This window comes from Acinonyx jubatus, chromosome A2 (assembly GCF_027475565.1).
Source record: "Acinonyx jubatus isolate Ajub_Pintada_27869175 chromosome A2, VMU_Ajub_asm_v1.0, whole genome shotgun sequence".
NCBI lineage: Eukaryota > Metazoa > Chordata > Mammalia > Carnivora > Felidae > Acinonyx > Acinonyx jubatus.
Window position 1 is genome coordinate 83,371,647 of NC_069383.1, and position 19,023 is coordinate 83,390,669.

Consider the following 19,023-nt stretch of genomic DNA (forward strand, 5'->3'; position numbering starts at 1 on the left):
TGGCAGAGGCAGGAAGTAAATAATTTCAACAAAAATACAAATCAAATTACTTCAAAGTAAATGTAAATCTGTGAGCGTTCTGAAAAAAAAAAAATTTGGTACTGTAAGTATATAAAACAGGGAGGCAAAGACCTAATCAGTGAGTCAAACTCACTGAGGACAAAGATGACACCAGTGGAACTACATATTCAGTAACATGTGACTTATACGTGTATAAAATACGTACATATTAACATGTATGGTGTATAGAGTGGCAAAGCATTAAAAACACAGACCAGAAAATAGAGCATGACAAAAATGGGCATGGGTTCCACAAAAATGTCTATTATTTACTCATCTGCATTAAACTACTCATGTGACACATACTGAGTACTCTGATGTGTAACCAATGACATGGGACGTGGTAATCAGGAAGAGCCATACCCAGTTTGTTTTTCACTTTGAAGTATGTGTATTTACCTAGATCTTACTAATACCCATCATATTCTTATTCTCACTTGTGTCCCTAAAAGCCAATAGCTCTTTCAAGAAAATGGAACAACTTTGGGAAGCAAAATGAGTACAGAGCACATGTCTGAAGACCAATCAAGGCCATTCATACCTTACATTTCTGCTGAGTATGTGTGTCAAATAATGGAAACAAATACTTGATTTTTTTGTTATCTAGATCACCAAGCAGAAAGCTCCCCGACCAGGTTTTATCACAACTTGCTTTATGAACTGTCTGTGGCCACCATCCAAAAAAATCAGGGAAGATTTTTCTTACAAAATACTGATGTCTACTGCAACAGGGAACATACAGTTGATAATTTTCAAGGGTAGAGCTACAGAAGATATCTTGGGATCACCATATACTCCTTCACCATACACACAAAGTGCCTGTCACTGGATGAGTAACTCTTCTCAGGCACTATTAGTATAATGAAAAGAAGACAATCAGGGTTGCCTGGGTGACTCAGTCATTTAACTTTCTGACTCTTGGTTTCAGCTCAGGTCATCATCTCACAATTTCGTTCAGTTTGAGCCCCGTGTCTGGCTCCACACTGACAATGAGGAGCCTACGTGGGATTCTCTGACTCCCTCTCTCTCTGCCCCTCCCCCACTCATGCCGTCTTTGTCTCTCTAAAAATAAATAAATAAAATTTAAAAATAATAAAAAGAACACAATAAGTTACCCTCCCCTTGGGCTAGTCCCAGGAAAACTAGAGATACACCCAAATTCAGAGTGAACTTTGTGAAGTTCCAATTACTTTCTTGGAAATTCACTGGAAAAAGTCCATTCTGCATGTTTCAATTAGAGTTACATAAGCATGAGTCTCTTGAGACACTTCTGAAGGCAGAGAAAATAACTGCAATGCTATCTACACACAAAAAATAAAGTTTTCAAATACTGTCATCCTGAATATCCTGAGTTTTACAAGAATGTGTCAGCCAATTCTGCAATAGCATTGACTTGGAGGTATATCTGACTTCCAAGTAATTATTCATGATAGTTTAGTTCTGAAGTTACGATTACTTACTATGCTGCGGAATCATTAAGCTGGTACTCTCGGGATCTGTTGAAACAGGCCTGTACACCACTATCTTTCCACAATCTCTTTATAACTCCGGCAAGTTCTGCAGTCATAAAGCCTTCTTCAGCGGCTCCAGCAAGCACAAACAGTTGGCGGGCATCATCCTGAACATTCAAAGGCCATTTTTTTTTTTTTAGGAAAGAGAGACACATTACAGGTTAAAAGTACAAAGGGAGGCATTGCAGATTATAAGAAAAGTGCAACAGTGAACTTCCTTTGTTTTTCATTGGGGTCAGAACTTAATTCTCTATAGCACCACTTAAAAAACTGGCTTAAGTAAAAGTGTAATCTTCAATCATGAGTCTATGTTTTATAATATCAGTAACAGCTATCAAGGCACTAGGAAAACTGGAAGAATGACAGACTACACTTACAACTCAAGGGGGGATCCATTAAGTGACTATTCACGATCTCTCACAGTTTTTTGTGCACTGATAATAATCAGTTTTGAAAACAGAGAAATAATATATGTCACCCCTCCCTCCCAAAATGTTTCTAAGAAACACACTAACACCATTAAAGATTATTTTAAGATAGAATCTAATTAAATATTAGCTTTCTGATCTTCTTTATACAAGGAACAGATTTAATTCAGAGAAGGGAGAAATCAATGTGGAATAGGCAGTTTCACATAGAACTATTTTCTCAGATTTTCAGGAGACCTTATATATATATATATTAAATCAACGGGCCAGGGGTGGGGGGCAGGTGTTTGCTCACGCAGGCATAGAAAAACACAAAATAAACACAGCTATGAAGTAGAAATACAATGCATACTGAAGACAGCATGCAAAATATTTTAAGTGAAGGAATGCTGTGTATAAAGTTAATTAAATTTTCCTTATGTTTTGAGGCTACAAATATTTAGTATTATGATCCACAGGTAATCAACCACACTAGTTTAGTGCTGTCCAAAGGAAATACAACATGAGACACTGATGTACTTCTAAATTTTCTAATAGCCATATTTGTAAAAGCAAAAGAAAGGTGAAATTAATATAATAAGATGTTTTGTTTAACCTCTACCTAAGATAACATTTCTACATGAAATCAAAATTATTGGGATATTTCACATTTTTATACATATTTAGTGTTCAGAATCTGACATTTATTTTTACAGACAGCATATCTCAATTCAGATGAGACATTTCTAATACTCAGTAACCGTATGTGGGTGGGGGCTACACTGCTGGATAACAGCAACAAAAGAGTATAAAACTGGATTAACTATAGTTTTCAGGTAAGAACATAGTTAATCTAAAAATAGGGGAGATAAGAAATTGCTATCTTCATAGAGATTCTCTGTAGCCTAAGACTTACAGCTTTACATTAAGTCAGTGGACAATCCCTAGTTTTTCTAAACAAGGGGCATTTTCCCAAAGTACTGCAGTAAATGTTTATGAAGTGATGACACACATTATAAGGTATACAGTAGAGAAGCCATTTAGTGACACAGGACAGCAAACGTATTAGCTGACAGTAAAATTCATTCTGCTGCCGATTTGTGAACCTTTTTCTTTTTTTTTTCCAGATAGAACCCATACTGAAAAATAATTAAGTATCTCAGCATGGGAACATATTATTCAAGCATATGTTTCCCTTTTTAGTAAATCACAAGAGAAATGCATGCAAGCAAGTAACACATGTACAATAACCTTAATAAAACCCAATATAACATGGTTTCAAGTTCATTCTTGGCACCATTTACCTAATTACAGTCAACATTCAGTTTTCCAAATAACTGTCTATATATGATAAATTTCTAAATTTGGTCATTGTTATTAAACAACATCACACAGAATTTTCTCCATCCATTTCAGAAAAGCACTTTTCACTTAAGTAGTTTTTAATGAGCTTTCATTATGATATGTTTATTCAATTTCATTAAAGTTTCTTGACAGAAAACACTAATGCCTTCTGGTATGGGTCTTAAGATCACATTCTCTTCAAACTGTCTAGGAAGAAGCCTGAAGAAAAAGACATGAGAAACTTTGGAAGTGTACTTATAAACTGTACTGTTACATTCAAAAATGTCTCTTCTTCACAAAATGTAAAATAGCCTCTTTTCCTTGAAAAACTAATTAGAATATTCACTACCATGTCATTAGGAGGACATTCAGAGGTCTATCAATTAGACCTTCTGGTAATAAATTTAAACTTATTTAAATTTATTCTTATTCTTAAATTTATCTTATTCTTAAACTTATTCTAAAAGTACTTTAGAAATCATTCTACCTAAACTTTTGTTTTGTATAAAAAGACTCTGAACACAGAGTGGTTAAGCAACTCATTTGATGTTTCACAGCTAACCGGTCACCCAATCACACACATCAGTCAACAGCCATTGTCCAAGACAAGATAAATGTTAAAACTACAGAATGATAACAACAATCCTACCTGGCCATGGAATGAAGTCTTTTCAAAATGTATGTAACATAATGTTACCTAAGAACATTTAGAACGCTAAACATGGGTGTACCAAAACCGTGTGACATAGGGTCGAAAAAAGATTGGGATTGCTAAAGAGTGAAGTTTAGTCAGAAAGGATACAGGTGAGTAAAGCAGCACAGGCACTCTTCTGTGTGTGCTGAAAGAAATGTTATTTGCCAGGCAATTATTTGTGAGTAGCAAGGAAAAATCCTTGGACGTAGCCACGTTTAATATGTTTTCAAGCTACTAAGACTTAAATGAAAATAAGATGGCGGAGAGAATGTAAGTGCCTCTTTATACAACTGTGTGCTCTGGGAACTCAGGAAGAAGTTACGCAAGGCTTTCGTGTGAAGGGACATGGAATAGGGTCGCTTTTCCCGCTGAGGGTCAGGGAACTTGGCATGCTGTATTTATTTAGCGACAGCACATTTCATCTGAGGCTGTCACCTACTTTATGGGAATTCAGAAGAGTCCTTTTGGGATGGGGAAGAGAAGACTCTGAGGGACCAGGACAGCTGTCTTCTGACATTTGAAGTAAGGATTATTAAAGGTAAGAGTAGACTTCATATTTAGATATAAAGCATAAAAAAGAGAATTCTTAGGGCAAAAGATATCAGATTTCAATTCCATACAAAGAACACTTTTTAACAATCAAAGCCATGCCAAAAAAAAAAAAAAGGAGGGGAAATGAGAGACTAAGTTTTTAAGCAAAGGCTAGATGATTATTTTAATATAGCAGACAGAATCATAAATGAGATTAAGAGTTTAAACAGAAAAAATCAGAAAGCCCTTCTATAATAGAGATTAAATAATATGATAAAGTAGTCTTAAATATAGTGACAACTCTAAATTTTTGGCCACAATGATAATATGTTGATGTCATGATTGATACAAGTATGGAAATCTTTTGTTCCAATGGCTTAACTCAGTTATTTCATTAATAACATTAGTGAATACCACATATGAGAACTACTCATATATTTAATCTGCCAAATTTCTACAGGATATAATCACTCCTATAAATTTAAGTCCACTATACTGCTTTTATCAAAGTTAGTATACCTTTAAAGAAATCCTGAGAATAGGGAAGTCACCACTCCATGGCCCATGGTGCCAATCCCAGACATTTCAAGAATTGCTTTAAGAATACATAGACATTAAATTTTTTTTCTCTCAAAACACACATATAATCAAAGTAAAAATGACTGAGGCAAGGAAATAGGAAGTCATTTTTCTTTTTTCCGATAGTACTGCTTAACACGATGGGGGAATGCTAAAAATAAAATCATCTAAGTTAATTTTAAATAAATTGCAGAGAGCAAAATTTCTCACTAAATTTCAGCGAACATGAGCTTCTCTACATCAAGATAAGAGATTACAATAAATATGCTACATAAAATTAGCCTTTATATGTATACTTATGAAGCTTATAAATACGTGTATTTTTTATTTTCAAGTTCATAAAATAAAAAAAATACTTAAATGTTTTCTGGATGGACAATAAAACTTGTTGTCAAGAGCTATAAAAATATGTGCTAACTGATATGTGAATTGAGGAAAAAAGAAAAACAGTGCTCGAGGCACATATTACATTTCAAAGGAAGATTAATACCACTTAGCCACATACAAAAATCAATTTTCCTCAGAATCAAAAATAATATAATCCTATAACAACCTCTTAGTTCTCAAACATAAGCCAGAATATAAAACCAATTCAAACATTCACCTGGAGAAATAACAAGTAGAAATGACTAGGAACATTTTGACCAAGAATACTGGGGAAGGAGGGCTAAAATTATCAGATATTAAAAGCTTACAATATGTAGAACACTCTTGTATTAACGCAGATCAATAAAAAAAGATCAAATCTGAACTTATTACATGATAAAGGTGGCTAGGTAAATTAGTAGGATAGGATATGATTAAGGAAAAAAACACAACTCTACTTGATAATTAGATAGCCGCCTGAAGAGGAGAAAAATAATGCAGATCTCAACTTCACACATACCACAGAGTAAATTTTAGAGTAATTAAAGAACACATGAAATAATGTTAAAATTCACTTCTCTAAAAAAAACATTTAAAATAGTATGAATACTTAGTAAATCTTGGAGAGATTTTCTAAATTTAAACATAATGGAAGAAATAACAGAGGAAGATGTAAGAAAACAAAACCCTAAGATTTAAAGGCAATAAGCGACATGTGAAAGAACATTAGTGGACAAAGGTTTCATACATAATCAACACACCAAGAATCCAAGTGGTAAATGACTAAGGCATAAAACAGGTCACTGACAAAGAGAAAGAAAAATATAGTTAGTAGAGATATGGAAAACTGCAATTACACTAAAAATTAAAAATGCACATTAAAATGAGATAACAGGTACTAATAAATTAGCCAGTATTTTAAAAATGTTAAGATTTCTAAATTTTGGCTACCCAGAGTGCTAAGAAAAGGCACTCTAGGAAACAGGACAGGAAGGTAAATTGTTACAACCTTTCTCAGACACAACTGGCAATTTAGGCAGACAGACAGAAACTAACTAATGAAATACACTACAAAATTAGAAAAACTGAAAAGTAGCCATTATGCAGGTGCATGCTGAGGCTGGAGGGAGAAAGGGAGGTCTTTTCAGTCAATTCAAATCAGTTTCCTAAATTATTCCAAGTAAGTGCTTCTTAAACTATCCATGACAAAGGACCAGTCCTATGTTTTGTTCTGTTTTATTTCCAATCTGTTTCAAAATAAAATTTAAATCACACAAAATATAAACCTATTTTCTTAAACTATCAAAGTTACCATATAAATTACTCTGCCAATTGCATTAAATGTAAATTCTTTTCCGTAATTCCTGTACTCACGTGCATGCTTGTGGACAGACACAGATTCATGAACCACACTTTGAAGAGAGCACTATTTTAAATGATGCAATGCCTGAGACATGTTAATAGGCTCCTACATAATGCTTCCCTAACTCCCCATTATTAAAAACAATAATTTATCATCCACAGATTGAGTAACTCATTCTGAGAGAGTTTTGAAAGGATAGTCAGCACAAAATCTGATTGCTCTATGCAATCCTTGAAAACAATTTTGTTTCCTCTGATTTTAAATAACTAATGTGTAATCTGCTTTGCAAATCTGGTAACTGCCAAATATGAAGCATACCACAGCAAATTAGTACCATTTCTTTAAGTTTTACATCTTTTTAGTCAATTCTCATCAAATTAACCTACATATTACAATGTAATTGCAATCAAGATACCAACAGACTGTTTTTGTTTTGTTTCAACAGGGATGTGGGGCATTAAGTTGATTCTCAAGTTCACCTGGAGAGAAACGCAAAACCAACTTATTTTGGTAACAACAACAACAAAAAAAAACAATGGAATGAGTGCTCTTACCCTACCAAATACCAATTAACCCTATGAGGCAAGAGGAACTAGAATACATTGATTCTGAGAAGAATGACAGTAATATAATAATTATAAATGGCAACAATAGGAGCAATAAACATTTAGTGAGCATTTATTATGAACAAGACATGGTAAAAGCTTGATGTTCATTATGTCATTATCTCTCACAACCCTCCCAGGTAGATGTTATTATTTCCATCTTATTGTAATAAAAGACACTTATAAAGGCTAAGTAATTTAACAAGTGACTGATCTGGGAAAAAAAGAAAGAATACATCAATGGAAAAAAATGGGGTTCAGAAAAACATCCATTTTGCTGCTACAGGAGGAATTTTCAAGTCACTAAGGGATGGCTGTAGGGGCAAAGGATGATCAGATTATAAAATATATTTAGATCCCACCCACCAAGAGACACAAATAACTTTTCCAGGTGGGTGAAGTGATAAGTCTAAAAAATAAAACTATAAACATTCTAGAAAAATAAGAGTATTTAAGTAATTGTAAGTTTGAGAAAGATCTAATAAGATACAGCGAAGTCAGAATTAATGCAAAAAAATTTAAGAGTTCTAAAACAAAGTTACTCCTATTTCAAAAAATTGAAAGAAACATATTGAGCAAAATTATCTGGAAAACTTAAAGAAAGGTTGATATACCTTATATTTAAAGAGAATCAATGTGAAAAGAACAAGTAACTTAACAGAACTGAATGACGAATACTCAGAGGAATTCACGGAAGAAATACTAAAAGACAAAGATTTCCCACCTAACAGGAAAATAAAAACTAAAAAAGAAAAAAAAAGGAAGACAATATTTTTCAGGCATGAGACATTAAAAATCAAAATGTTGATAATATCTAAGTTTGCAAGACTCTGGTAAACACTGATACACAGTTGTTAGAAAACATTATTCACATCACTTTCTTTCTGAGAGCTCATCTGTTGTTCCTATCAAAACTAAATATCTGGTTATCCTTCGACTCAGGGATAATATGTCCAAGAACTGGTATTTGAGAAATAGAAATATATTCAGCCTTTGAATATATTCTTATTCACAGAATGCTTTTTCCTGGCTTTTGTCTAGAAAACTCTTACACGTTTCAATTTCAAGTTCCAATGTCCCTTATGTACATGTTTAGTTCACCTTTGTATTTCTTAGCACAATTCCAAAAGCCTCCAAATATTTTAAAGCTTAAGTAGAACACAAAACCAATCAAAACCAGCCTGAGAACATGAAGACATATGTGTGAAGGAGTTAGTAATAATGGCTAAAGCAAACAGAAGGAATAGTCTGAAGGTAGGAGGGAAACAGTTACTAGGCTACAGCTAGACAATCTAAGAAGAGTGACTCAAACTAGCACTAAGTGAAACGAAGAGGAGAAAAAAAGTCCCACACGTAGATTTTCAAAGCATCAGAACTCAGGAAGGAAGGAAGGAAGGAGGGAGGGAGGAAGGGAGGAAGGAAGGGAGGAAGGAAGGGAGGGTCGGAGTGAGGGGAAGAGGCAGGCAGGGCAACTTAAAAAAAAAAAAAAGTTTGGGGCGCCTGGGTGGCGCAGTCGGTTAAGCATCTGACTTCAGCCAGGTCACGATCTCACGGTCCATGAGTTCGAGCCCCGCGTCGGGCTCTGGGCTGATGGCTCAGAGCCTGGAGCCTGTTTCCGATTCTGTGTCTCCCTCTGTCTCTGCCCCTCACCCGTTCATGCTCTGTCTCTCTCTCTGTCCCAAAAATAAATAAACGTTGAAAAAAAAATTAAAAAAAAAAAAGTTTGTAGTGACAGAGCAGTTACTTCAAGTCAGACCTGTCACTAAGTCCTTGAGAGAAAAATATGAAATAAAAAGACTTCATAAAAAACTGCTTGCACTGACTCTTCAATCACCTAAAATGGAGGCTACAAAATCTTTCTAAATTATCACATATAACATCTAAATGCAGAATACCCTATATGTGATACGATAAACGATTTAAATCACTGTCAGTGGAAGTGGTGTAAACTACAATCTACATCAATTCTTTCTCCTTTAAGGAAGGTTCCCCACTGTTAAAGACAAACAAAAGCATTTGTTGAATGAATCAATGACAAATGAATAAAGATAAAAATGATTAAATGAATAGTAGATAAGGCATAAATGTCTGGAGATGATCAAATTGTTCCATAAAAAAAGGATTCAGGAAAATGTAATGAATTACTATTAAAAATAATCTTGAAATCCACTTGGACATTTTAGTTCATTAAGTTTTTAAATTCTTGTTTAAAAGGAAATAATTAGTAAATTAATATGGACCAAAAACTTACAAAGATATGTTAGTATAATTTATAAATAATAAACCAGGTTTATTTTAGATTTCCCCAATATATATTTTCTAATGTTGTTTTCTTTCATTTTTTTCTATAAGCATGAACAAAGCCTCAATGTTAAAAAAAAATTGCCCAGACACTAAGACGAAAAGAAAAAGTCTCAATATAAAAAATCCTCATGGTATTAGTATAGGTAGATGGCATGCGCACACGCGCGCTCACACACACACACACACACACACACACACACACACACACAAATACAAAGCACTATAAAAAGCAGCTGTAGTAGTAATAGTACACCTACTCTGCACAAAAAAAAAAAAATGTTAAAATTTAAGCTAGAGTTTCAGTTAAAGTTTTATGGGAAGGTCAAGTTTTATTATCAGTTATTAAAAACAAATCAGTTTTAAAAAAACACACAAATAATAAAACTCTAAATAAACAGATTAAGCAAGCAAACGGGTGCAGTGAAATGAAAAATAAAGTGTCATATGGATTAGGCCAGGGTTGCTGCCATCAAATGCCAAATGTGTTATCAGGCCAAAGAAGTCAGTGTGGGCCCAGTGCCTTGGTTACCATCTTCACCTTGGTTACCAGTCTTCCTATCTTGTCAAGTCTTGGCTTCCAGTTTCTTTACTGATAAAATAAAGGGATGGAACTTGCAGGTCTCCTAAGGTCCTCAATCCCTTTAGCTCTGAAATTCTGATGCATGTTTTCTAACAGCCAATATTTTCCTATTCAAAGACAGGCAAGATTTTATACCATTTCCACTATATGAGGTTAGATTGCTTTTTAGGCTGGGCATAAATAAAATAATTAGATTATATCAGCATTCCAAATTATGAAAAAAAAATTCTGAAGAGAATCAGCACAGGAAGTTTACTAAACTCCATAGTAACTACTAAAAATCATCATGGAAATACATGAGTACCCAGTATCACATGTTATACAGAAAATATTGCATGGTTATGGAGTTGTCAAAATCACCTGATGGATAAGGAAAAAATTCTAGTTATAAAAAGAAGATTACACAATCTTGTGTATTCTTAGGTCCTCACTTCTAAAGCTTCTGACTCACTTCATTTACTACTGTCCTTTTATAAAAGGGTCCTGAGACCGTGGATAAATCCACGTTATGTAGTATGGTATTATCATGTAAGTTATTCTTTGTACTCCAACAGGCCTGTTCTTTTTTTTTTTTTAATTTTTTTTTCAACGTTTTTTATTTATTTTTGGGACAGAGAGAGACAGAGCATGAACGGGGGAGGGGCAGAGAGAGAGGGAGACACAGAATCGGAAACAGGCTCCAGGCTCTGAGCCATCAGCCCAGAGCCTGACGCGGGGCTCGAACTCACGGACCTCGAGATCGTGACCTGGCTGAAGTCGGACGCTTAACCGACTGCGCCACCCAGGCGCCCCATGGCCTGTTCTAATGAATTTAACAACTCACCGCCCGAGCTGAGTCACCGAAGTCTATCTTCAACCTCCCCATGGCCCTAATGATAGCAATAATTGATTGGATGGTGTTGCTGTAGACCACCGCTTTGTACTGTTTACATTCCTCCTCCGAATAACCAGCTTCATGGATAATTCTAATGAGACAAAAAGAAAAACACAAAACAACTTACTTCCTTTGATGGAAGGGTACACTTAAACATAAAAAAACAAATTTAATATTTTAAGTCTACTTACTTCATTTGCTTCACAATTGTGCTTTTCCCAGATTCACCAGCACCTAAAAAAAGTAAAATAAAGGATTTCTAACTTCATCCTTGTGCTATATCCAATCCAACACAGGCACACATACACACCTTCTCTCTCTGTCTCTTAACAGCTGAATTTTATTTGATATCAAAACAATCTTTAATGGTTTCCAAACATATAGAAAAATTATCAAGAATAAGTCCCTTTTGTTTATTACTTCATGATACTTAAATTCAATAAACTAAAAAATATTTCTATTGCTGTCTGTGTGTATTCACTAAAGCAATAAAAAAATTCAATCTTCTATAACTTAAACTTAAGCACTATAAATTAGTTTTATTTAAAATTTTGCTCCTTCTTGGAAGATGTTCTGTTTGGTCAGTTATTCTAATTTTAACCTTTGCTTCATCACAGATATGAAGTAGATGGCAGTGGTGCCCAAACGATACAACAAATAATTTAAAAATATTATTAAAAGTTATGCCTATGCAATGCGTGTTCAACCACCATTATTAAACATCTAACACAAGGCCAACATAATGTGCTAGCATGGTGATCCAATGGTACGGAGGACAGAAATGTCTCTCCCCCATGTTCTTCCAGCTTTCCTGTCACCCAAGTCATAAATCCATTTTCAAAATGCTCCTTCACTTTCTACATATACGCAAGGTCTCTTCACAATCGGGGTCCCTAGCATTATGCCATCATAACATAAAAATATTACTAAGGAAACAGCCCTTCATAAAAGTAGAGCCCTTTTATCCTTCACACTTAACAGTAGCTGATACCTTTACATCACATCATATCAACTATTTGTCAGGATCCTTCTGATTGCTAGATACAGAGAACATCTGAGCAAAGGACACCAAAGAAGATAAGACAAGTCTATCATTTCCCTTCATGTTGTCTTTGGCCAGGGCTACATATCATAGAGCTATTTATCACGGTTTGAGAGACACAGCTAGGATTTTTATTATCTGGGTCCCATTTTCCTACAGCCATTCCTACAGTATTTTCTGATCCAGCATTACTGAACAACTTACAGTTCTGAGAACACCTACTGTGACCACACCACAAGTCTTCAAACATACTGTTTCCCCTGCCGAAATTTAATTTACTCTGCTTATTACCACCCTGGTTATCCTCCACCAACCATAAATTCACCTCCTTTATCAACCTTTCCTGACCCACTACCCCTGTGATCCCTGCTGCCCCTCACTCTGAATGTTTCCGTGAATATTTCTTGAAGTCTCAGCCCCTACCTTGTGCTAGACACACAATCAACCCCAAAATGTACTTGCATTTATTTAAGCTATTTGTGCCTATTATAATTAGATGTCAAACTTCTGGGCGCTGTTCCTTTTGTTCCCATCCTTCTCCAGCTACACACACACACACACACACACACACACACACACACACACACAATCAGAGATATCTGAGAACAGATCATAGTTAAACGGCGTATTTGAAAATCTGGGGGGAAAAAGCTGCTTAAACTTTACTTGTGATTTAATATTTAAGAAATTTTCTCAAGATACCAGCACATTAAATAGAAAAGCGGGAGCTGAATAAACAATGAGGGCATTCTTCATTTATAGACAGCCTTTGATTCTTTCAGGGCATCTGCCAATAAAAACAATTCCAAGATAAACAATCCATTATTTATTAATCAACAACAGTGTACTTGGCTCTGTGAAAAGCACCATTGTAGCCATTATGGCTCACACATTTCTCTCATTCAAGAGAGATCCACCCACCTAGCATACCCTAGGCAGTTCCCGGCAGGGCTATCTTCAAGACGGCCCTCTGGGTTTCTAGAGCACTGCCAAGCTAGTCAGTAGCAGCCATGCTGTGAAGATGAGACCTTCCAGATCCCCATAACCACCTACAGAAGTGGTGATTCCACTGGCATAGTGAGCTTTGATGAACCACAAACCATTCTTAGTCAAACTCAACAGCTGAAAGGCCCAGAGAAAGGCTCACATTATACAAGCTAGTGAGGTCTGAGAGCCAAGTGGGGTAAAATCAGAAATAGAAAAAAAAAATTATGAGTTAACATGAGAATTTTATAATCTTAACAAGAAAAAAATTTTTCCTAATATTAAGTTCTGATTCATTTCATATCTTTTAAAAATAATAACATGGGACACTTAGATTACTTTGTAAGGAGCATCTTGGTCAATGGCTTGTGGTTCAAAATATCCTGAAATCTGTTTAACATTAAAGATTGAGGATGGGAGTGTTATTAATTGGATATCTACCTAATTTCTTCGTTAGTCACAAGGTGCTCTTTGAGGAATAGATATCCTAGAGGCAAAAATGCTGAAAAGAGTCCTTCAAAGCTTAGCAATTTATGTAATTAGTTTCAGTTCTCATTTTCATGCAGACATTCTCCTAATAGGAAAATTACAAATGCTGCCTGCTTAGGGTTCCAACATTCTAAATACTGGTATTCTTCCCACACAGCACACAGGAAAGAGTTAAAGGTTGTTCTTTACAAATCTTAGCACAATAGTGTTTGAGAGACTGACAAGAAGTGATACTGAAAAAAAAAAATCTCCAAAGTAGTGGAAGGGCAGGGGAAAGGAGGAAAGGATCAATTTTCCTAGCAATACTTAACTAGGCAGCTATTGCTTTTCCCTTTAAATCCAGAGGCAGATTAAAAAGAGTTGGGAACACCCTTCTTTCAAGGAGAAACAAGGAATATACACTATGTATGTATGGAAAGATCAAAGTGTGTGACCACTGTGGTCACAAGGTCAGGCCGGTCAAGGTGACTAAGAGACTGTATGAAGTAACTGTGAACAAGCTGGTCACTGTGAAGTGAGAGACTTCAGAGTTCTAGGAAGGGAGATTTTAACTCGCAAAGGGCCACGGAGATGTGCAATATGATCATGGAAGGCCAGTAAGCCAATAGTTATAAAGTCAAAGTTGGGATCACTGAGAGGGTCCCTTGGGCCTCTCTTTAAGGAGGAAGTGGCTAATAGAAAATTGCATCTCTGGGGCACCTGGGTGGCTCCGTTGGTTAAGCATCCAACTCTTGGTTTCGGCTCAGGTCATGATCTCACAGTTAATGAGTTCAAGCCCCATATCAGGTTCTGCACTGATGGTATGGAGCCTGCTTGGGGTTTTCTCTCTGCCTCTTTCTCTACCCCTCCCTTGCTTTTGCTCTATCTCAAAATAAATAAACTTAAAAAAAAAGAAAGAAAATTGCATCTCTGAGAGCAAACAGTAATAAGCTCAGCAGGTGTATGAAATGGAGCTCAGCATCTGATGATAACACACCATTCAGATGGTAGCAAAGAGCACCACCACAGTAACACTGAGAGGAAGGAAATTCATCGCAGTCTGGGGTCATATGTGCATAGCCACCTATTAACAATGAGATTTGAGAAAGGGAAACACATTCACTTAGGACAAGCAGGAGGATGGAACCAAAAACCAAATCAAGATCTAAGTAAAGTAACTCTTGGCTAGATTCTAATTCTTTCACTAGGATTATATAATTTACCATTATAAAATAACAATCAAATAGTATCTGCCCCTGATTTTGTTAAAGGGCAGTATAGTAAATCTGAAGTTTTAACTGCAAGTAATTTAAAGACCAAGAACCTCTAACCTCTTCCAAACACTCTTTATCCCCCCCTCCCCCCGCCCCCAAGAATATTCTTTGTCCAATTCTCTGCTTAGGGTCACATTTATAACATTTATTTCTTGGTTCAGGATTCAAGCTGCCCAGTATCACATGCTATTCAGCTATTAAAATGGTGATTTAGTTAATTTATTCTGAATTCCTGACATTCCACTTTTAAAAAATGCAAATTTTATGTAGAATTTAACAATTTCAAAATTTTACACTGAATAAAACTACATTACAGTAGTAATGGTCACAAGGGTGACCCAGTCGGTTGAGCATCTCTCTCTCCCTCTGCCCCTCTCTCCCACTCACATGTTCTAAAATAAAAAATAATAATAAATAAAAACAAAAATAAAAATAAAGATATGAGGCTTTATTAAACCCTCTGAAAGTACGGAGAGAGATAATGGTCCCCTCCTTATCCTTAGAACATTTACTTCAGAAAAATTAGAATTGTAAGTACTTTTTTCCTCTTTCAAATTTGTGTGTGTGATACACACACACACACACACACACACACACACACACACACACTTCAGAAAAACAACAGGCCAGGGAGCCTGGGTGGCTCAGTGGGTTAAGTGTCCGACTTTGGCTCAGGGTTCGAGCCTCGCATCAGGCTCTGTGCTGACAGCTTGGAGCCTGGAGCCTGCTTCAGATTCTGTGTCTCCATCTTTCTTTGACTCTCTCCCATTCATGCTGTGTGTGTGTGTGTCTCTCTCTCTCAAAAACAAATAAACATTAAAAAATTAAAAAAAAAACGAAAAGAAAAACAAATAGGCCTTGTTCTGGTCAGCTTTATGACCCAGAATGTCTTTCTCAAGAGACGGGCAGCCATTTCTTTGAAATGTAAACATCAGGAGAGATGGCAACCCTATCTTCCATTTTCTGTGGAAGGGTAGGAGCCTAACTTGGGTGGGTACCTTGCTCCAAGATGCAAAGCTACCTCCTGTCATAAAGATATGAGATGTGTTTCTCCTTTGGGTAAGGCCAATTAGCTAACACAAATGGTCTACCCAACTAACAAAGATGAAGTATGTGTATAAGGCTGTCAAGCCTCTTACTTAAGAACTAGTTAAAACATACTTGAAAACATGTATGAGCAGGCTAGAGCAGGCTAGAGCAGGCTCCAGGCTCCAGGCTCTGAGCTGTCAGCAGAGAACCTGACACAGGGCTCAAACTTGTGAACCAGGAAATCATGATCTGAGCTGAAGTCAGATGTTTAACCAACTGAGCCAGGTGTCCCTGGACTTTCTCAATGTTAACTCTCCATAAAACTAATCCCTAAGCCATTCATGCCAGAAATAGGTCTCATACTACTACACTGAGCAAGAATGACTGCACACTCAAGACTACTCTAGAAAGGTAGGACAAAAGGAGACAACTGTGGGCAGCACAGGAAGCTTTTTCCTGGCAGACCATGTCAGTTCAGGTTTCCTCTACCCCAACATATCCCAATGCTTGTGCAGTCATCAGGTGGCTCTCTTCGTGTTGCTCTTAAGGTACTGGGGTTTGGTAAATGGCCATAAATACAGATCTTCTGGTAACTACAATTGTTGTAATAAAGTCCTTTTTATCTCTGAACCAGGAAACTCCTGTCTTCTGAAGACAGAAGTTAGCATAAAACTGCAGTAAGCTAATGTGTTAGCTTGTAAGTAAGGTAAAGCCTCAAATACTGAATAGTTCTTGACATGCTATTGTTTAATTTTTAATTAACTCCCAAAGTCTGGCAACTATAAACACTTCCAGTCATCGTTTCTATATCTGTACTACTTACCTTTTAAAAGCTCTGATCTTTTGGGTTACCTAGGTGGCTCAGTTGGTTGAGTATCTGACTCTTGATTTCGGCTTAGGTCATGATCTCAAGGTCATGAGACTGAGCCCTGCATCAGGCTCCATGCTGAGTGTGGAGCCTGCTTGGGATTCTCTCTCTCCCTCTATCTCTGCTCCTCCCCCACTTGCACACACACTCTTAAAATAAACTTAATTTTTTTTCTTCCCACAAATGGTAGCTCATGCACATTTGTTCAGTCAATCCAAAGGAACAGAACAATGGTTCTCAAAGTATGATTTCAAGACTAACACTATCACCAACACTTAAGAAATATACATTCCTAGAACCCACCCAGAACTTACTGAATCAGATACTCTGGGAGGGGGCCCAACAATCTGTATTTTAACAAACCCTCCAAGTGATTCTGATGGAAGCTAAAGACAAAGAACCAGGTAGACGAAAGAGGTAGAAGAAAGGTCACCTCCTTTTTTTTCTGCATTAGTGATCAGAGTAACTATAATCATTTAGTTGTTGACTAGGTCTCCCCTGTTCCAAAAAGTGAGATAAGTAATATTGCTTTACATTTCTGCAAATAGATTAAAAGGCAGCTGGGTTCTCAATTCTCTGCATTTAATATAGTGCAATTACTTTTTACTTTGGTTGAGGTATATAAAAAAAACTATTTTCACATAATTATGTAATTATCAGAAAAGGGAACAGCAATTTAACAGCACTTACAGATAACTGTAGATAGCCTTCTTTGATTCTATACCAAAATTTTAAAAAGGGTAGCTTTGGGGTACCTCGGTGGCTCAGTCGGTTAACGGTCTTTGACTCAGGTCATGATCTCACACACAGTTCATGGGTTCAAGCCCCGCATCAGGCTCTGAGCTGAAAGCTTGGAGCCTGAAGCCTGCTTCAGATTCTGTGTCTCCCTCTCTCTCTTCCCCTCCCCTGCTTGTGCTCTTTGTCTCTCAAAAATAAATAAATAAAACATTTAAAAAAAAGATTTAAAAAATAAATAAAAAAGGGTAGTTTAAAGACTGGTCATAATTCATTTCTATAAACTTTTCGTACTTTGATACGTTACAGCTCATTGGTCTATCTTGTACTTGGATGGATATTTTACCCATGTTTGATTTGAAAATTAGTTCACTGAGCTGTGCAGAACTGAATGTTGAAGTATTTTTAATACCAAATAATAACAATATATATTATCTATATTATATGTATATAATCATCTTCTTAATATTACCCATAATCATCAGAAAAGACTTTAAGTCTTGGGAAGATATCAAGCATTCAGTACTATGGATAAGTTTTTTAAATTTTCAAAAAAAATTTTTTTTGCTTAAAACCTTTAATTTTATTATTGGCAACAAACACTGTTAGCTATTTTCCTTGCAATGACAGACTAACTCTGCCAAATCCCCAAGTAGGACTATACCACAATTTCTTTCAAGTATAAATGGTATTCCAGGAAAAAAGCGACTAGTTCAATTCACAACTTAATCATACAACTATCTTTCCTCAATATAACAAACATGGTTTGGAATATGGCAGCATACTTTGGTATATTTCATATTTGGTTACACAGCATATTGAAGAGGTATGTACCTAATGGTCAAGATTTAACAATGATTTTTACAACTTGAGCATTTTTTATCACAAGTGCACAGTAGTGAAGAATACAATGACTATTAGTACAATTTAGTGCTATTGATGACATGATTCAGTATTTTGACCTATTATTATTTTGGTTCTATCACAACAAATAACAACACAATTAAAAAGGCAAATACCATCTTAGTACAATTATGAAAATGGTCCAGAGACCCCCTAGGCCCATGGGTCACTCCTAGAATTGCTGGTTTAATATCTTTCTCACGCCCTGGACTATAAGCTATGAAGGAAGGGAGCCCTGATGTTTTTCACCATGATATCCTCCAAGTTTTCTCCTACACTTAGCACACGGCAGGAGTGAAGTAAACATATTCGCTGGCTGGCAGGCAGGCAGGAAATACACCATGAAGAAAGTATTAGAAAATGTAACAATATTTCCATGAACTGTGGAAAGGGAGAATTCTGTTAAAAAACGGAAAAAATAAAGGAAAAGTGTGGTGGAAGCTTGTGATTGCCCATTGAAACGGGTTCTCACCTATTGTAACAGGAGTAGTGGCTGGGAACA

At 36.0% G+C, this 19,023-nt stretch overlaps 1 protein-coding gene across 2 annotated transcripts in view; it reads right to left on the reverse strand.

Moving 5' to 3' along the window:
* Positions 1-19,023, reverse strand: part of GNAI1 (G protein subunit alpha i1) — an 85,532-nt gene that overhangs the window by 18,421 nt on the left and 48,088 nt on the right. For both annotated transcript variants that reach the window (XM_027071751.2, XM_053218547.1), the window contains 3 exons: positions 11,410-11,452; positions 11,168-11,309; positions 1,521-1,678 (listed from right to left, as the gene is read on the reverse strand). In XM_027071751.2, the coding sequence (XP_026927552.1) occupies positions 1,521-1,678; positions 11,168-11,309; positions 11,410-11,452 (343 nt within the window). The remainder of the gene's footprint in view (positions 1-1,520; positions 1,679-11,167; positions 11,310-11,409; positions 11,453-19,023) is intronic.